The sequence below is a fragment of the Macaca thibetana genome, chromosome 1 (assembly GCF_024542745.1).
Source record: "Macaca thibetana thibetana isolate TM-01 chromosome 1, ASM2454274v1, whole genome shotgun sequence".
NCBI classification, from domain to species: domain Eukaryota; kingdom Metazoa; phylum Chordata; class Mammalia; order Primates; family Cercopithecidae; genus Macaca; species Macaca thibetana.
In genome coordinates, this window is record NC_065578.1 from 21,832,527 (window position 1) to 21,853,302 (window position 20,776).

General features: G+C 49.1%; 1 protein-coding gene across 1 annotated transcript; it reads right to left on the minus strand.

Moving 5' to 3' along the window:
• Positions 1-445: 445 nt before the first annotated feature.
• Positions 446-20,569, minus strand: LACTBL1 (lactamase beta like 1). The gene is made up of 8 exons (XM_050791328.1): positions 20,474-20,569; positions 19,997-20,123; positions 12,962-13,097; positions 10,775-10,884; positions 7,528-7,685; positions 6,274-6,512; positions 2,720-2,825; positions 446-1,427 (listed from the first exon to the last, which is right to left on the minus strand). Exons 2-8 carry the CDS (start codon positions 20,006-20,008, stop codon positions 446-448), a joined length of 1,743 nt encoding a protein of 580 aa, XP_050647285.1. The 5' UTR covers positions 20,009-20,123; positions 20,474-20,569.
• Between the last annotated feature and the right edge of the window lie 207 nt (positions 20,570-20,776).

Sequence of the window (20,776 nt, forward strand, 5' to 3'; positions counted from 1 at the left end):
GTTTCACCATGTTGGCCGGGCTGGTCTCGAACTCCTGACCTCAAGTGATCCGCCCGCCAAGGCCTCACAAAGTCCTGGGATTACAGGTGTGAGCCACCGCCTCCGGTTGCTTAGGTTGATTTTTAAAAGACAAAATACAAGCCCATATTTTGTTTTAGATTCAACAGGCACAAAAGTACTGTTTCAATGCTGAAATTTTTGGTTGCCTGTTAAAGTTTCTAAATGCTTACTCTTAATGCCTGTACTTAATCCTTCCTCCCCCATAGATGTGGAGAAATCTGAATTTCCGGCTGTGGTCCACGGACCAAACTTTGAGTAGTACCACCCTACTCCACTTTGCCAACTACCCGGGTTCTCCAACAGGCATCCCCACAGCCTCCCCTTCCAAACCTCACTCTAGAAAGCTGGGAGGCCAGGGGTAGGGGGTTCCAGGCCGAGCCCGGGGTCACTGGTTCTTGAACACAGGCTTGCGCTGCAGCCGCAGCACTCTGTACGTGTTGAGGCCGGGCACGTCGAAGCCGGGTGACAGCCCGTGGTGATCCAAGGGGTAGAAGTTGACCAGCTGCCCGTGCTGGGCCTCCAGCGAGAGCCATGCGTCGCCGAGTGGCAGTGCGCAGGGGAACTCGCGGGCCACGTGCAGCTGGAAGACGCGGCCGTGCAGGTGGCGCAGCGCCAGGGTGCGGAACGCTGGGGGTACCAGCGCCTCCACGCGCGGCCCGAACTGGCGCAGGCGCAGCTCGCCCGCCGGCCCGACGCGCACCTCGTAGAAGGTCAGGTTAGCGAAGGTGAAGTAGCCGGCGAAGGGGTGCGCGCTGGGCGGCGGGGCCGGGCCGGGCTCGGCCTCCCGGAGGGCGCGCTCCAGGGCGGGCAGGAGCTCATCGTAGGCCCGCGCCACCAGGTCGGGCCCGGGCGGCCGCGGCCCTGCCAGCAGCAGCACCAGGCCCAGGCGCAGCGGCGGCACCAGCGAGAAGGTGGCGGCGTAGCCGTCCAGGTCACCGTCCTTGCGCACCACACGGTAGCCCCGCTGCCCGTGGAACTCCCACGGCGTGCCCGTCTCGTTGGCGAAGTAGGCGCCCGGGCAGGCCAGCAGCGGCGCCAGCAGCGTCTTGGCCGCGTCGGGCCGCAGGAGCCGCCGGGGCCCGCCGCCCAGGAGCGCCACGGCCAGCTTGGCCAGGTCGGCGGCGGTGGAGTACATCTGGCCCGACGGCCGGTACCAGCCCAGGTCATAGAGTGGAGCCGGCCGCCCGCTGCCGTAGAAGCCCGCGGCCAGGCGTGCGCGCACGGCGGGCGTGAGGTCGAAGCCCGTGTCTGCCATCCCCAGCGGCCCCAGCACGTTCTCCGAGACCCAGCGCTGGTAGTCGCCCTGGGCGGTGTGAGCGGCCAGGACGTGGGCCAGGAGCGAGAAGGCCAGCGTGCTGTAATGGCACCTGGAAGGAAAGCAGTGTCAACTGGGATGGGGCCCCTCCTCACCTGCCCACACTGTCTGAAATGCCACCAGTTTCATGGGACTGGGTTGGGGGCTGGGAAGGAACCTGCTCCCCTACATCCCAGGTGGTCAGACCTGGAAGAGACTTTGGAGCATTGACTCTCTCTCTTCTACCTCTGGGAAGACCAAGGCCCAGAGAGGGGCAGGAAATTGCCCGGGGTCATATAGCAGGTTGGAAGAGGGCTGGGCTCAGCGGTGCACCTGGGAAAGTTGTCACACAAATCTTATTGGTCCTTCACACTTTAGTATGATTTACCTTATCTAATGGAAAATTAAAGGCTTACACTGCTCTGGGGAAACAAAACTGATAGTGACCATGTATGAGGCAAGGTCTCGCCCCTCCCTTCTTCCAGGCTGCGGCAGACACCAGTAACCAGCAAGAGGCCTCTTTTCTTTCCCAGAGCAAATACAGTTTCAGAATCTCTAAAATAGTGCCTCAGAAAGGTGCAAGGATGGGTGAAAATTCACAAATTCTACGAGGCATTCCTGAACTCTAGGCCAACTTCCTTATTTTTGCAGATGAGGAAGATTAGTTAGATGAGTTTCACAGAGATAAAGTGCATCACCCAAGGTCACACTGCAGTAAGTTATTTGCAGAGCTGAGAGGAGGACTCCAGCCTAAAGATGTCCAAGTATCTCCTCTCTCTGCATCACCTGGATCATTTCTTCCTTAAGGGAAGTGGGTCCTGAGGTTCAGCATTTGGAGAAGCAGAGGGACAAATTTGGAAAAGGGTCACTGACCGGAGGCTCAGAAGGGGGCCTCTGAAGCTGGGGAGTACCAGCTGTCCTCTTTCCAGCCCCACAGCCCCACGGTCCCAGAGTGGGGCTTCTCTGTTCAGTGGCCACCCAGCTACCCACTCCTTGTCTGGTCAGTAACCCATTTATTTCCAACCTGGCAAAATCTGTATTCACCTTGCTTATTTGCTCAGTGTCTCCCTCACAAGAGTGCAAACTCCACGAGGAGCAAACTGGGTGTTTAGCACCTTCTGGGCAAAGTAGGTGCTCAATAAGGTGAATGGAAAAAACATTCCATTCGAACAGAACAGGATTCTGGGCCCAGCTCTCCCCTGCCTTGCTGGCCTCCCCTCTCTAGGCCTTGGCCTTTCCAGCTGGGAAGCAGGTCTGTCCTGGCTCTGACCACCTAGGATGAGGTGATGTGGGCTCTTTCTCAGGCAGCTGTGTCTCCCCAGGAGGCTCCTAACGTGAGGCTGGGCATCAAATTATCCTCCTTACCTGGTTCCTGGGTCCACCACCAGCACATCATCCTTGAGCAGGTTCAGGGCCTCCTGGGTGCTGCCCTTCCATAGCAGCGAAGTGGAGCGCAGCCTTCTGGGCAGCCCTATGGAGGAGCAGTGGTCAGACTTACCGGGCCTGGCTGAGGGTGGGATGGTGGGCCCCTGGGTGCACTCCCTCCCCACCTTCCGTGAGTTGAGAGATAACAACAACAAATCGGTTTTTTAAAAAAGAAAATCAGCCTAGCGTGGACTCCAGTCCTGCCTTCTCCTCCTGCCTGTGTGTCACTGGGCAGGTCACTGGGCCTCTCTGAGCCCCAGTCCTTCATCTGTAATATAAGGGAAATAATCCTTGTATCCAAGGGCTGATTAGATTAGATTAGATAAAATGTTTAATATGGTGCCTGGCACATACTAACTGCTCAAAAAATAATTGCTATCATCAACTATAGAAAGTTTGGGGCCAGGCGCAGTGGCTCATGTCTGCAATCCCAGCACTTTGGGAGGCAAAGGTAGGCAGATTGCCTGAGGTCAGGAGTTGCAGATCAGTCTGGCCAACATGGTGAAACACCGTCCCTACTAAAAATACAAAAAAAAGTAACTGGATGTGGTGGCGGGCACCTGTAATCCCAGCTACTCAGGAGGCTGAGGCAGGGGAACTGCTTGAACCAGGGAGGTGGAGGTTGCAGTGAGCCAAGATCATGCCAATGCACTCCAGCCTAGGCGACAGAGCAAGACTCCATCTCAAAAAAACAAACAAAAAAAAGAGTTGGTCCAGGTGGGGTGGCTCACGCCCGTAATCCCAACACTTCGGAGGCTGAAGCGGGAGGATCACCTGAGGCCTGGAGATTGAGATAAGCCTGGGCACCACAGCAAGACCCCATCTCTACAAAAAGTAAATAATTAGCTGGACTTGGTAGCACGTGTCTATAGTCCTAGCTTCTTGGGAGGAGGACTGCTTGAGCCCAGGAGGCCAGGTTGCAGTGGGCCATATTCATGCCGCTGCACTCCAGCATGGGACACAGAGTGAGACCCTGCCAAAAGAAGAAGAAGGAGAAGGAGAAAGAGGAGGAGGAGGAAGGAGCCCTAGTTCTGAGTGTGGGAGTGACACCTACCACATCCATTGACTAAGACTCAGGCCTGAACACACTTTGTAAAAAGAGGACGCCGTGGGCGCTTGAGGGATTCCTACTTTTTCGGGTTGATGGGTTTATGACTGCAGATATGACCAATCAAAGGCATTTGGGGCAGGGCAGACGGTACCTGCCTTCTCCTGCTTGGCTGTGTCAATCACAGCGAAACACAGCACCCCTCCCTCTAACGGCCAACAGAGGGTCCTTCAGAAGCTTTCAGAGCAATCCCTCCACATCCACCTTGCTTTGTTCCTGATCCTGCCCTGCCCAATTCCTGTGCCCTGGCTTCATCTTCCAGTGCCAGCCTGCTCCCGCCCCCAACCTTGTTGACTTCATCTTGACTTGTTATCACAGCTTTATGATTATAAAATAATTTATTTTAATAAGTAATTAATTTACATGATTCAAGATTCAAAGGAAATCAAAGAGCATACAATGAAAAATTTTCCTCTTACCCTTCCCCCTAGCTACCCATTTCCCCTCCCTGGAGGCAACCTAATGTTTCAATCTCTTTAGCTCCCTTCCAAAGATATTTGATGCATATATAAGCTAATATATACACTAAATATTATATATAATATATATTATATATAAGCTAATACATATATGTGTGTTATATAATATGTACATTACACATATATTCATATCCATTATATATGTATATATTATTTTAATTATTTATATGGTAGCATATACAATATGCTGTTACACGCTTTTTTCCTACTTAGTATTCTCTCTTATTCCATCTCAGTACATGCAGAACATGATTATCCTTTTTTTAGGGCTATACAGTGTTTGATTGTACAGCTGTGTCATAGTTCATTTAGCCACTCCCATATTGATGGACATTTAGGTTGTTTCAGTCTTCTGCTATTACAAACAGTGCTGTAGTGATCAACTGTGTATTATACATCCTCCATGCAAGACATGGGTGAGTACATCTATAAGAGAATTTCCTAGAAATGAAATTGCTGAGTCAAGGGGAACGTACGTTTTAAATTGTGATATTACCAATTGCCCTCCATACGGCTGCACCAATTTAAATTCCCAGCATTGATGGGTAAGAAGGCCTGTTTTACCAAGACCTCACTAACTCAGGGCGTCCATCATGTTCATCTTTGCCAATCTAATGAGGGAAAACATATCTCATTATAGTTTTAATTTATATTTATGTTGTTGTGAATGAAGTTGAGCATCTTTTAATATATCTTAATATTCTTTTTTTTTTTTTTTTTTTTGAGACAGTGTTTCTCTCTAGTCACCCAGGCTGGAGTACAATGGCGCCATCTCAGCTAACTGCAACCTCCACCTTCCAGGTTCAAGCGATTCTTCTGCCTCAGCCTCTAGAGTAGCTGGGATTATAGGCGCAAGCCATCATGCCTAGCTAATTTTTTGTATTTTTAGTAGAAACAGGGTTTCACCATGTTGGCCAGGCTGGTCTCAAACTCCTGAGCTCAGGTGGTCTGCCTGCCTCGGCCTCCCAAAGTGCTGGGATTAAAGGTGTGAGCCACCACGCCCAGCCCTTAATATTCTTTTTTTTTTTTTTTATACTTCAAGTTCTAGGGTACATGTGCACAACGTGCAGGTTTGTTACATATGTATACATGTGCCATGTTGGTGTGCTGCACCCATTAACTTGTCATTTACATTAGGTATATCTCCTAATGCTATCCCTCCCCCCTTCCCCCTACTCCTAGCCCTTAATATTCTTAAGAGTATTTTCTGTGCGCTGTCAATTCTGTTCCTCTCCTTTACCCATTTTTCTGTTGGGCTGTTGGTCTTTGTAATAATTTGTAGGTGACTTTTATATATTAAGGGAAATTAGGTCTTCCTTGTAGAATTGTTTACAAATATAGCCTTTTGTTTTTAGAGAACGGATCTTACTATGTCATCAGTCATAGCTCAGTGCAGCCTTCAACTCCTGGGCTCAAGTGATCCTCCCACCTCAGCCTCCCAAATAGCTAAGACTACAGGTGTGTACCCACCATGCCTGGGCTGTTTTTTAAAATTTTTAGAGATATGGTCTTACTATGTTGCCCAAACTGGTTTAGAACTCCTAGGCTCCTCCCACCTCAGCTTCCCAAAGCACTGGGATGACAGGCATGAGCCTCTGAGCCTGTCCTCATATTGACTCGTTGACTTGCTCTTGCCTTCTCAACTTGATTTTGACCTGCATTGATGGGTAAGACCTGCCAACTCATCTTGATATTTCTACTTGATCTAAATGTCCAGGCTTCAGTTCAGTTTTTACCTTTAGAGATGTTTCTTTCCTTGGCCCACCACCCACGTCCCGTGAGTGGGACGTAGGGCCAGTTCAGAAAGCAGAGCCAAGAGTGAGCCCAGCCTGGCTGGATGAGAACCTGCTCCTCAGCTTCCCCACCTGAAATGGTTTGGGTTAGCCTGAGTCAGCTCTGAGACTCACCTGAGAGCTGGCTGGCCATCCTTCGAAGGGTGACAGGCGAAGGCCTTGGAGCGGGGCCCACCTGCTCCAGCCTGTCCATCAGGCCCTGCTGTTCGGGGGCTGATGCCAGGCCCAGCGGGTTGTTAATGGTGAAGGTGCTGGCATACCGCTCCAGAGGGTCATCTAGGGAGGCCACAATGCCCTCCTCCCACAGACGGTACAGCATGAGAACGGGAAAGATCTTGGAGATGCTGGAGATCCTAGATAATGTGGGGAACACAAGGGGTCAAAGGGCATCCTGTTGGTCCCACAACTCACCTCCTGCCCCCAGTCTGCAACTTTTTAGTTTTCTAGAAAAGCACTGCATCCCTGCTTAAGTCAACATTTCCAACAGAAATTAACCAGCCTCTGTGGAGCTGCCTTTGGGATGCTTGAGAACATAACCAGAAGCCGAGGGGCTGAGGTGGGATGGATACCCTGTGCCAGGCTCTTTTCCAGCCATTTCTCATTCAAGGACAGACCTGGGTTTGGATGGTGCCTCTGCCTCTCACTGGTCATGTGGCCTTGGGCAAGTTTCTAGACCCATCTACGATTCAGTTTCATTGCCTGCTTCACCGGTTGTATTAATAAAAGGATGGAACGAGGTTGTGCATGCAAAGTGCCTGTCTACATACCTGGGAGGTGGTAAGTGCTCAATACATGATAGCACATAGAGCTATTGGCCCCATGCCTGGCACAGAGCAGGTGCAGTTTAAGTGCAATTCCCTCTGGACTCCTGTAAAACCCACAGTGTCCCCAGGAACAAATGTGTTCACTCTGCATCGTGAGCTTTGAGGATCCTGCAGGCAACACGCAGGAGGGGAGACTCCATGTATGCTACTGAATGTCTCCAGCTGTTTCCATCTGGGCCACTGCTGCCACTTGAAGGGACCTGCGGCAAGGACTCAGGAACTGGTTATGGTTCCTTTGTGGCACATGGTCAGGGTTGGGGGGCTGGGCACAAGGTAGCCTTTTCTAATTTGGGAGGTTTAGGGCTAAGGTTCTTTCCAGAAGGGATTCCTTCCTGACCCTTTACCCCTGTGATGTAACATTGGGCACTCACTGGTCCTCTCTGGACTTCAGTCTCCTCTTCTATAAAATTGTCAAGACTTCATAATAGGTCCTGGCACATTAGACCCCAGCCATGATTCTCTTCAGTATCCTTATCTCCTAGGTCCCCCTTGCCCTCCCATCCCTTACCCCCCTCCACAGGACCCTAGAGATCGCCCAGCTGACCTGTACATGGTGTACTCATTGGGGGCCCCAGAAGCCGGGTCTGAGCCATTCTTCTTCCCAAAGTTCCCTGTCCAGAGCACAGTATCATTGTGGATGACAACTGCAGACATGGCAGCCACGCCTGGGGCAGACATTGCCTGGCGCAGGATGTGGTCCACCTTGAGGGAGAAGAACGGGTGCAGTGACAGGACCCCTGCCCTCACCCTCAGTAATCATCCTGCACAGCCACCCTCTTCCACAGTCACACCCTGCATGCAGCACCCCAGGGAGCCTCCAAACCATGCCCCATGGGCTGGGGTCCCCACGGTTGGGCTTCTTCATAAGATGTTTTCTCAAAGAAACAGTTTCTTAACAAAATTCAAAAGGAGAGGGGATTAAAACGACTGCTTTAAGGCCAGGCATGGTGGCCCATGCCTGTAATCCCAGCACTTTGGGAAGCCAAGGCGCACAGATCACCTGAGGTCAGGAGTTCGAGACTAGCCAGGCCAACATGATGAAACCCTGTCTCTACTAAAAATATAAAAAATTAGCTGGGCATGGTGGCAGGCACCTGTAATCCTAGCTACTTGGGAGTCTGAGGCAGGAGAATCACTTGAACCCAGGAGGCAGAGGTTGCAGTGAGCCAAGATCTCGCCACTGCACTCCAGCCTGGGCAACAAGAGCGAAACTCCGTCTCAAAAAAAAAGAACTACTGCTTTAGTCAAACCCATATCTGATGCCCTAGAAAACCTCCAATAGGTCTAGCCTGAACCCCTAGTGTTGGGGAATTCACTATTAACACAGGGCCCCTAGGCCCTCTTTGCACATCTGTTTGGTTATTTATTTATTTATTTTATTTTATTTTTAGATGAAGTCTCACCCTGTCACCCAGGCTGGAGTGCAATGGCTCAAGCACAGCTCACTGCAGCCTCGACCTCCCGGGCTCAAGTGATCCTCCCACCTCAATCTGTGGAGTAGCTAGGAGTACAGGCACATGCTACCACACCCAGTTCATTTTTTAATTTTTTTGTAGAGATGGCATCTCACTATGTAGACCAGGCTGGTCTCCAACTCCTGACCTCAAGCAGTCCTCCCACCTCGGCTTCCCAATGTGCTGTGATTACAGGTGTGAGCCGCCTCACCTAGCCTGAACATTGATTGAAAATACCTCATAACTTTCAATGTTGAAGTGCAATGATGATGATAACAGCTGACATTTATTGGACATTTAGAATGTGCCAGGCATGGCAAAAGTGATTTTCATACATTGTCTCCTTTCATCCTCATTAGTCAATGCTAATTTCTACCCATTTTACAGATAAGAAATGAGAGCCTGTGAGTTAGGAGGTGATTTGCCCAAGTGGCTACTGGCTGATGGAATCAAGATTGGAACCTTGTGCTAAGTCCAGCCCCACTTCTTTTTTTGTTGTTTTGGTTTTTGGTTTTTTGTTTTTTGAGACCAGAGTCTCGCTCCGTTGCCCAGGCTGGAGGGCAGTGGCATCATCTCCACTCACTGCAGCCTCCGCCTCCCAGGTTCAAGCTATTCTTCTGCCTCAGCCTCCTGAGTAGCTAGGATTACAGGCATGCGCCACCACGTGCGGCTAATTTTTGTATTTTTAGTAGAGACGGGGGTTTCACCATGTTGGTCATGCTGGTCTCGAACTCCTAACCTCAGATCCATCCACCTACGCCTCCCAAAGTGCTGGGATTACAGGCGTGAGCCACTGCAGCTGGTCCCTACGTCTTAATTAACCTCCAGACCACCTTGCCAAGTGATTTTACATATCCTTGGCAGAGCTCAGTCCACCTCCACTTTCCATCCCTGCACTAACTTTGCCCTTCTTTTTTTTTTTTTTTGTTTTGTTTTGTTTTGTTTTTTGTTTTTTGTTTTGAGACAGAGTCTCCCTCTGTCACCCTGGCTGGAGTAAAGTGGCACAATCTCAGCTCACTGCAACCTCCACCTCCTGGGTTCAAGAGTTCTCCTGCCTCAGCCTCCTGAGTAACTGGGATTACAGGCATGGACCACCATGCCCAGCTGATTTTTTTATATTTTTAGTAGAGACAGGCTTTCACCATGTTGGTCAGGCTGGTCTTGAACTCCCGACCTCATGATCCACCCATCTCGGCCTCCCAAAGTGCTGGGGTTACAGGTGTGAGCCACCGCGCCCGGCTCTAACTTTGCCTTTCTGAGCCTCTGTCTCCTCCTCTATAGATAGGGATTCATGAGGAATGCATATAAGTGGTTACGTGGCAATCACACATACCAGGTGCTCAACAGAAGGCAGCATGGTTATTATTGTTGCTTTTTTGAAAATGTGCTACAACTCCTGAAAGCCACATAGCACCCTTCTGTTCTCTCTCCTTCACAAAAACCTTTCAGGTATTGGCAAGCAGTGATTTTGTCTCTGCATTGGCCCACGCTTTCTCTTCTCGGGACTCAACAGCCCTTTCCCTTTAACTGTTCCTCGGATGACAGTTTCGAGTCTCCCCCACCATGCTGCAGCTCATATACTTCTGATCATGTTTCACTTGTCTCCATGTCTCCCAAGGTGGGTGACCCAAGTGGCTGGGGTCTGACTGGCACAGACTAGAGCTGACTGACACCTCCCTCTAGGGTTTGGCCATCCTGCAACGGTCAATGTTGTGCTGGGGGGCATGGAGTGTTTAATAGTATCACGGTGGCCTCTGCAATACGGGCTCTGTCATCCTCTCCCGTCTCAGCTTCCCTACCTCCCACCTATGGCCTCTCAGTTCTCTGTATGTGTCATGTACTTTCTGCAGCCTCCAGGCCCTTGCACGTGCTGTTCCATCTGTCTGGAGCACACCTCTCCATCCCCAGGCTCCTTCACCATGCACATGTCATCTGGGCATCTGCTACTTGTTCACATCTCAGCCTAGACACCACTTCCTCCAAAAGCCCTCCCTAACTCTAAGACCTGTTCCTTTGTGCCTCCAAAGTCCTCTAAACTTTTCTTACCCTCATTCTTGCCCCAGGGTTATAAACGTTTGGTAGCTTCACTGTTTCTCTCACTTCCAGATTAGTAATTTCTTGAGAGCAGGTCAGTGTCTTCTTCCTGCCATATCTATAGTGCCTAGCACAGAGTAGATGCTCAAGAAATACATGTTGGATGGATGGATGGATGGATGAATGAATGAATGAATGAATGAATGAATGAATGAATGCCACTGCCAGCTCAGAAGGACTGCCCTCCCCTTCATCACCCAGGCCCAGCCCACATGCCCAGTTCCCTCCTGGGTCATCACTGACCTTTTCCAGGGCCTCCTTCAACACGGGGAGTGGGTGGGCCAGGGGTACAGGCTCAGGGTGCCGGGGACACATCCTCACAGGGGCAGAGGTCTCCACTGGTCCCAGGGAACCTGGAGGGAACATCACATGGTGAGGAGGGGACAGAGATCAGGATAGGAATCTAGGGGGCAAGTGGCAGCAAGGGCCAGAGCAGTGCCTCGAGGACAGCCCTCCCCAGCCGAGCCAAGCCAGGGGATATCAGGGTGCAGAGACCAGCCATAGCCCCTGAGGGGCCTATGGAGCAGCATGTGTCCTTGGGGAGGAGGCACAGCCCTGCAGGCCACAACCACTACTGGTTGGTGGTCACTGTACTCCCCTCTCTCTTGCTTAACAAATTTCCCATCTCCCTGTGGTCAGTGGACTTAGACCATTCTGGCTGCGTGGGGCAGGCTCAGCCATGTCTGTCTGTCTGTCTGACTTGCCTTCATCCTGATTATGTGTTTGGATGGACTTCGAGCCCGCTTAGGATCCAGGCCTAAACCACAGCGACAACTTATTCTCTCACCAGAGCTAAGCATCGGGGCTTTGGGGGCCTGAGTCAGTTCTGCCTTTGTCCGGGTGTGTGACTTCCTCGGCACCTCAGGGGAGAAGGTGAGGTGCTGGCAGGGCAGGATTCAGGCTGTGATATCATCACAGCAGCACCCAAGCCTTTTCCTCTAAGTCTGGATGGGGTGTGAAGGAGGATGAGCACCCTCCAGGACTATTAATACATCCTCCTTGTCTTCCACTGCACCCTGAGACTCCACCCAAAACTGAGACAAGGTCCCTGCGGTAGGTTTCATATGACCATAAATTCTTTTTTTTTTTTTTTTTTTTTTGAGACAAGAGTCTCACCCTGTTGCCCATGCTGGAGTGCAGTGGTGCAATCTCAGCTCACTGCAACTTTTGCCTCCCGGGTTCAAGTGATTCTCCTGCCTCAGCCTCCCAAGTAGCTGGGACTACAGGCGTGCACCACCACGCCCGGTTCATTTTTGTATTTTTAGTAAAGCCAGGGTTTCACGATATTGGTCAGGCTGGTCTTGAGCTCCTGACCTCAGATGATCCACCCGCCTCCACCTCCCAAAGTGCTGAGATTACAGGCAGTGCTCAGCCATATGACGATAAATTCTGTCAGCTCCTTCCACTTTCGAAGCTGGCTGGCTTTGTGGCTGGCCAAAAGAATGAGGCGGAACAAATTGCCACCTGCCTAGGCTAGACCTTACGGGGCTTACTCCCTGCGAACACTGCCACCTTGTGGACGGATCTGGGATAGCGGCCTTGAGAGCGAGAGTCCACGCTGAGGGAGAGGTCGGTCCCTCCTCCACCCACCACCCCGCCCCCTAAGCTGACTTGCCCGCTGCACCGGAAAGAGCCCAGGCTAGACCAGCAGCAGAGCTACCAGCCAGCCCACAGAATTATGGGAAATAATCACTTGCTTTGTCTGAAGCCAGTAGGCTTTGGGGTGATTTGTTACTTAGCAATAGATAACTGACACAGTCCCAAACAGGAAAATTACAAACCTTAGGGAGGATTTCTCAACAACCCCATGACATGGGTTTCACAGAATAGGGTGGTCCCAGCTACAGCCTAGGCTTTGTTCAGCCTGGGACCCAGGTAGGGGCTGGTGTCGACAGTGGTGCTCCTCCCACTTTAATTGGAAAACAGAGGGCCTGGTAGGCATCACTAGCAGTGGTGGCTCCTTTATTGAGCCTTGACCCACCCAGGAAGGAGAGGCTCCAAGGCTTGGCAGCTGCTGCCCCTGAACACCTGTGAGTTGTTCCTATTGAGGTCTTACACACAGCTGCAGGAAAGTCTTGAAAGGGGGCTAGAGCCCGGAGATCCCATCATGGTGATCAAAGGCAGAGGAAGGGAAACACCATTTGCTCTTTCTTTGGTGTCCTTGAATTTTACCCCCAAACTGGGTGTCTTGAAGAACCCCAGTGGCATCAGGATCTTCATTTTATACACGAGGGCATCAAGGCACAGAGAGGCCACAAGACTGTCCCAAAGATGCACAGCTAGTAACAGCTGGACTCAGAATGGAGGCCAGAGCTTCTGAGTCTAAATCTTATGGTCCTTCCCTACACCCTAGAATCAGGGTGGCAGCTCGAAGCCCAGGAGGACCCAGAGGGGCTATGGGCAGGAACTCTAGGCTGTCTCTGCACTCACCGGTCTTCAGCTTGGGGAGATGATACTGCCACAGGAAACAGCCAGTCATGACCACTGAGAGCAGGCAGAAGAAGCTACAGATGGACGGGAGGAGCCACTTCTTCTTCACTTTCAGTAAGTTGGGCCGCCAGCCAACCTGGGAGAGCAAGGACATAGGGTACAGTCCCCTTGGGGGTCAGAGGGACAGAGGGAAAAGAGGGACCCTAACCCTGGCCCCTCCTAGGCCTCAGTTTAGCCAGATGTCACAAGAGCCCACAACTTTGGATAAACTTCACAGTTGTGAAACCAATGCCCTTCCCAGTGTGACTCTTTCAATAGTTCTGCCCTGCAAAAGCACCCACCCCTCTGCTTGCTGTACCTCGTTCCTCTATGGACTTAGTGAAATGTTGTAAGACCAGCTGAAATGCCACCTCCTCCAGGAAGATTTCCTCAACTCTCCTGTGTTAGTCTGTTCTCAGGCTGCTAATAAAGGCATACCCAAGACTGAGTAATTTATAAAGGAAAGAGGTTTAATTGACTCACAGTTCAACATGGCTAGGGAGGCCTCAGGAAACTTACAAGTATGGCACATATTTCATTCTTCCACTTATATAAAATGTCTAGATAGACAACCCATAGAGACAGAAAGTAATTACTGGTTCCAGGGGATGGGGGGTAGCAAGGAATGAAGAGTCACTGCTAATGCCTTTTAGTTTTTTGGGGGGTGATGAAAATGTTCTAAAATTGATTATGGTGCTGATGGCACAATCTTGTAAATATGCTATAACCACTGAATTGTACACTTAACAATGATGAATTTTATGTCATATGAATTATATCTCAATACAATTCCTTGAAAATAATAGTACCTACTTGTATTCAGTTGCAAGGATTGAATGAGTTAATAAATTAGAAGAGTAGCTGGCACATGGTAACACTACATATGTGTTAGCTATTATTGAATGCCTCCTATGTGCTAGGCACTGAGCCAGATATTGAGGATATACTGATGAACAGAAAGGAAATCTTCCCTGCCTTTTGGAGATTTACAGTTTTAGGAGGAGATGGGTGTTAACCAAATATTTCATTAACTCCTCCTTGCCTACCTCTCTTTCTCAAAGGCACCTCTTCCACTTCTGTCCTACAAACGTGGTATTTGTCCCCCTTGCCTCTTCTATCCTCAGTACACATACAATCCCTCGGTGGTGAATTACCAAATCAGAAATGAAAGGAGGCATCACTACAGCTCCTACAGAGAAATATTATGAACAACTATATGCCAATCCATTTGACAGTTTAAATGTGGACAAATTCCCTGAAAGACTCAATCCCCAGGTGATCTCATGCACAAGGACACCAGCCACATGCTAATGGTTTCCGATTCTCTCCTGCCCAGCTCTCTCCCCTCTACTTCAGACTCCCATTTCAACTGCCTGCTGAGCATTTCCACCTGGAAGTCCTCAAGCACCTGGAACTCAACATCCGGAGCAGAAAACTCGCTTGTTTCACCCCCTCCTCCTTCTCTCGTGTTTTCAACATCAGTTCGTGGCACCTGCCTCCACTTAATCATGCTTCAGGGTCTGCCTGGGCCCCTCTATGTCCTTCAATCCCTACCTCCAGTCAGTCATCAAGCCCTCCTGGCCTATTACAATTAGAAAATATTTCAAGGTTACTGAAAAATATACACTGGGCCCAGCGGCTCACTCCTATTATCCTAGCACTTTGGGAGGGCAAGATGGGAGGATCACTTGAGCCCAAGAGTGTGAGACCAGCCTGGGCAACATAGTAAGACCCTTTCTCTACAAAAAAATTAAACATTGGCTGGGTGAAGTGGCTCACACCTGTACTCCTAGCACTTTGAGAGGCCAGGACGGGTGGATCACTTGAGCTCAGGAGTTCAAGACCAGCCTGGGCAACATGGCAAAACCCTGCCTCTACAAAAAATAGAAAAATTAGCCAGGCGTAGTGGTGTGTGCCTGTAATACCAGCTACTCAAGAGACTGAGGTGGGAGAATCACTTGAACCTGGGAAGTGGAGGTTACTGTGAGCCAAGATCACACCATTGCACTCCAGCCTAGTGACAGAGTGAGACCCTGTCTCAAAATAAATAAATATAAAAATAAAAATTAGCTGGGTGTGGTGATACATGCCTATGGTCCCAGCTACCCAGGAGTCTGAGGTGGGAGGATTGTTTGAGCCTGGGAGGTCGAGGCTACAGTGAGCTATGATTGCACCACTACATGCCAGCCTGGACGACAGAGCAAGACCCTGTTCCTTGCTCTCTCTGTCTCTGTCTCTGTCTCTCTCTCTCTCTTTCTCTTTCTCCATATATATATATACACACACACACACACACACACATATATATACACACATATATATACACACACGTATACATATATATAATGGTGCCATATATATATATAGAGAGAGAGACTTGTAATGAATTCTTGGGCACTTAACACTCAACTTTGTTGAATCTTAACATTTTATCATAGTTTTCTCATATATTTACATTTTTCAAATATACTATGTCATTACTTACTTACTTTGTTCAGTTTCCCCATCCATAAGGATTGTTGTTTGTTTTGTTTACTGAGGTATTCCCAGTACCCAAAACAGTTCCTGGAACATAGCTGACCCTAATAAATATTTGTTAAATGAATGACTGGATGAAAATGAAACATTCTAGATGGAGTTGAAGCCCTCTGGGTACCTTTCATGGATCTCAGTCCCTTCCCACTCTCCCCAAATGTAACATCCATGCTGATCTTGGTGTTTATCATAATTATGCACATGTTTATTCTTTTACTATTTGTTTATGTTTCCATAAATAGCATATAGTATTGTTTTGCACATTTTTGAACATATATAAATGATTTCATACTGTATAATCCTCCTGCAACTTGCTTTTTATTCAATTAGCTAACTACAGTTCTGGATTATTCATTTTGACTTCTGTAGAGTGTGCTGTTGTATAAACATACTGAGTAGTGTAGTAGTTAGAGCCTGAGGCCAGACTACCTTAAAAACGTGACTATTTTACAGTCCAGTTGGGAATCCTGTGCTAAAAGTGAAATTTCTGGGTGGCAAGGTACAGCCATCTTCAACTTAGCCACATACTGTTCTGTTCCTCTCTAAAGCTGTCATTCTAATTTTTACTCGTCCCACCTTTGATTCTCATTGCTCTTAATATTTTTAATCTGCATCTTCTTGGCGGCTAATAACATTGAATACCTGTTCATGTGTTTATTGTACGTATTTGGATTTGATTTTTTTCAGTTGGACTATTCTCCTTTGCCTGGTCTTTTTCTATTCTCTTTTCTTTACTTATTAGAGTTCATACACTCTTGTTTGTGGCTTGATTTTCACTCTGTGTTGATAACTTCTGTGGAGAGGTAGAATAGTGTAGTGGTGAATCCATGGCCAGATTGCCTGATCTGCAATCTTAGCTCGGTCACTTACCACTGTGTGACCTTAAGAAAATCAGTTAACTTCTCTGTGCTTCTGTTTCCTCACCTGTAAAATGGGGATGATAATAGTGCCTAACTCATAAATTTGTAAGGATTACATGAGTTAATATATGAAAATAACATTCTCTGACACATCGTAAGCCCTATTAGCTATTACAGTATTTTGGGATTGTTTTGAGACAGTCTTACTCTGTCAACCAGGCTGGAGTGCAGTGATGTGATCAGTTTTTGCATTTTTTGTAGAGACAGGGTCTCACTATGTTGCTCAGGCTGGTCTCAGACTCTTGGGCTCAAGTGATCCTCCCACTTTGACTTCCCAAAGTGCTGGGATTACAGGCGTGAATCACTGTGCCTGGCCAGCTATTACAGTATTTTTGAATAGGAGGGCTTTTGGTTTTGGTTTTGGTTGTTGCCAAATTTATCAGTATTGTCTTTTTGGTTTGCATTGTGTGTATAGTGCATGTGTGTGCTTAAGAAATCTTTCTTTTCACGGAGGTCAGAAATAGAGGTTTTTGTACTGTCACACACAAAAGAATTTTTGGTTATAGAATAAAGTAGGGATCCAATTTTATTTTTCCATATTGATAATCAGTAGTCCGGCACTATTTATTAAATACACCAGCCTGTCCCCCACTGACTCGTATGCCAACTCTGAAATATATCAACAGTCTGTACATACAGACATCTGCCTTCTGGGCTCTGTTCCAGGAGAGTCTCGCTGAGTTTATGTTCCATCCCTCCCTGTCCAACCCTGCACTCTCTTCCACAACAAAGATCGCTCACATGTTGAGCACAGTGTGCCAGGCTCTGTTCTACAGGAAACAATCTGGCAAGAGAGACTTTCTATGATCCGACTCCGACAAACTCCACCAGCCCATTCCCTGCCCCTCCCCTGGCCCCTGTGTCTTTATGCCCCCACCTACCTCCCGCATCATTGCCCCTCTCTGTACTTTTGCACCTGCCATTCCCTGGGGCTGTGGTTTCCTTTTATCCTTTTCCATCAGACAAACTGTGTTCTTCCCTTAACACCCATAGGCATCTGTGAAGCCTTCTCATTCTCCCCCAGGCAGAGCCACTCATGGTAACTGGCTACTACTGGCTTCTTTGTCTAGGTCCCTGTGAGGTAAGGATTCTTTGCAGCACCAGCAGAGAATTCCCTCCTGGCTCTTAGGCCTTGGACACCTGGTACCCTACCTGGCACTAGCAGGTTCTCAGGAAATTCTTTTGAACTTTACATGGTCCTGCAAGTTGAAAGACTTGGGTTCAAATCTTAGCTCCACCTCATGAGTCAGTTGTAACTCTGGACAAGTCTCTTCCCCTCTCTGAGCCTCTACTTCTCCAGGTGTTGAAGAGGGTTGGGCTACTTGTAAAGAGTTTACTTTTATATCTGGAAATCTTGTGTGATTTCAAAAGTGTCTTTCAGCTGTAGAATCTGGGGTTCTCACTGAAATCATCTTTGGTCATAATATCCAAAGACTGGAAACAACCCAAATTCTCCTCAATTGGTGAGTAAACAGACAAGCTCTAGTAAATAGACATCTACACAAGGGAATACTACTCAGCAATGTAAAGGAACGAGCTACTGATACATGCAATAATGTGGATGAACCTTAAAGGCAAGATGCTAAGTGAAATAAGCCAGACTAAATGGCTACAGACTATAGAATACAACTTATAGAACATTCTGGAAAAGGCAAAATGATAGGAACAGAAAACAACTCAGTGGTTGCCTGGGGGTAGGGAGGGGGTAGACTACAAAAGAGCAGAAGGGACTTTGGGGAGGTCATGGAACTGTGCTACATGTTTATTGTGGTGGTGGTTATGGGATTGTATACATTTACTGAAACTCATAGAACTCTGGGAGGCCGAGGCAGGAGGATCACTCGAGGACAGGAGTTCAAGACCAGACTGGGCAACATAGCAAGACTCCGACTGTAAAAAAAAAAAATAGAAAAAAATTGCCAGGTGTGCTGGCATGCACCTGTAGTCCCAGCTACTTGGAAGGCTGAGGTGTGAGGATTGCTTGAGCCCAAGACTTAGAGGCCGTAGTGAGCTATGATGATGCCACTGCCCTCCAGCCTGGGCAACAGAGCAAGACCCTGTCTCAAAAAAAAAAAACTCATAGAACTGCACAGATTTTATTTCATGTAGATGATACCTCAATTTTTACAAAATAAAGCCTTTAAAGATCCCAAAAGCACTGGGATTCTCCACCTGTTGGAGGAGTAACCCCAGATACAAAGGAGTGAATGGAAGGCTCTCAGATATTGCTGCAGGATCACATGGAAGATACTCCCCCTAGCATGAACACAGAGCTGCAGGGGCAGTGAGGACCCCTTGGTGGGAAGGCAGCCTGCTATCCCCTAACTGGCACCTAAGGTGTGACCAGCAGATCCTTAGCTTATTTTTAGGTGAAGAATAAAATTCAGATACGTTAATTGACTTGCTGAGCCCACGGGCAGTGAATGGCAGAGCTGAGATTCAAGCTCTGTAAGATGCACCACCCGCTCCTCCTCAAAATGCAGCGGGGATCTCTTCATCCCCAATTTGCAGCCCTCCTCTGGGGCCCAGCCTCATCTCAAGTCTGTCTCCAATCTCAGGATTTATTCCAACAGACCCGAAGGTGGGTCAGTATTTAATCTCTAAGCTGCTTGCCAGCTGCTCACAGTTTGACTTGCAGTAGCCACTAGAAATCTCTCTCCTTTCCTTTCCCAGCTAGAAAATTGCTGGCAGCAGGGGAGGGCCCAGGAAGAACCAGGCTCTCCCAAACCCCATCTATAACATGGCTCCGCCACCCCCTAACCCCTGCTCCTTCTCAGGTGTTCTGTGCCCCAGTCACCCTCACCTCCTTCCTCATGCTCACAGCCCACTCTGGGACGACTACTCTTTGTCCAGTCATTCATTCAGAAAACAATCCCCGAGGGCTTGCTGTGTGCTGGGCCACATCTGCCCCCGCGGAGCCAGCAGGATGGTGGCATAATCAGACACAAGGGCCTGGGGCCAGGGAAGCAGGACTTGACTCTGGCTCTACCACTCGTTCTGGACAAATGACCTCACCTTTCTGAGTCTCAGTTTTCTCATCTGCATAATGCAGATAACAATTCTTCCTACATCTTATAGGGTTTAGTTGAGAATAAATAAGATAGTGCATGCAAAGCCCATAGAGAGCTGTTCACCAATTGGTAGCTAGAGGTGTAATAAAGGGCTTCAGGGCTCACAGATACGGATGAGCTCAGCCTAGGGGGAGGGAGGAGGAGGAGAGAGTCATTGAACAGGTAGTTGGGAATGAGCTTGGATCACTCCAGACAGAGGCCTCTGGGGATGTAAAAAAGGAAGAGTAGTTAGTTTCTGTTTTTTTTGAGAATTCAGTGAGTTTACGTAAAACATTTGAAACAGTTCCTGGCCTGCAGGTGCAAGCTCTAGAGATGATGATGATGACGATGATGATGATGATGATGATGATGATGATGAAGGTCATGTGGGGGGGATTTAGCCCAATATTTGAAGCCAGCAGGACGGTGGCATGGTCAGACATGTGTCAGAAGCTGACACACGGTGACGGCTTCTTGGGGCTGTGCCTCACCTGGGTCTTCATTCTCTCCAAGGCATGGAAGATTCTGGCTCTTTGAGGATTCAGGTCTACACCACAGGAGATCCTGTAAGCAGGAAACTGAGTCAGAAGAGTGAAGGCAAAAAGAGGTCCTGAGGGGCTGGCAAAAAGAGGAGGGGAACAGAGAAAAGCTAGAAAACAAGGAGGGTAGCTGAGGATGCAGGGGACCAAAGTAACCCTCCCCTTCACATGTCCCCGCTCCCAGGTGAGACCAGGCTCAGAAACCCCTGCCAGGTGACCCAGCATCCCGGTTTGTCCAGCACTGTCCTGATTTTTGCACCGAAAGTCCTGCATTCCCAGAAACCCCTCAGTCCCAGGTAAACGGGACCGTTGGTCACCCTGTGTGCCCCTGCATTGAATTCCAGCTCCTCTTCCCCCCACCGCCCGCCACCCCGCTAAGCCTGCTCAGAACAATCTGGTTAGGCCCTCAGGCTCTTGGCCACCACTTACCCTCTTCAGAAGGTGCCAGCAAGAACAGGGCAGTTCAGACCCCAGCTTGGCCAACCAGTGCCTCTGGGAGTCCCCTGTGTTCCAGGGAACAGGAATGGCTTCCCAAGCTCTGAGGCACAGGCTTTACCAAGCTCTCCAGGGGCCGGCAGATGTGGCGCCTAATTTCCCCAGCACTAATCCCTCAGAGTGCCTGCTGCCATGGGGATTAGCTTCTGGGGTCCCCGAGCAGCGGGGAAGCGGGGGAGAGCTGTCAGGGAACACTGGGTAACACCATGTGATCTGAGTGCTCCAGGCTGGTGAAGA

Bases quoted from the DNA above. Each gene is read 5' to 3' on its own strand.
- LACTBL1 (XM_050791328.1), bottom strand. The intron at 7,686-10,774 runs GTCAGTGATGAC...TTCTCCCTCAAG, and splicing joins TGAAGGAGGCCCTGGAAAAG to GTGGACCACATCCTGCGCCA. The intron at 6,513-7,527 runs GTCAGCTGGGCG...CACATTATCTAG, and splicing joins AATGAGTACACCATGTACAG to GATCTCCAGCATCTCCAAGA.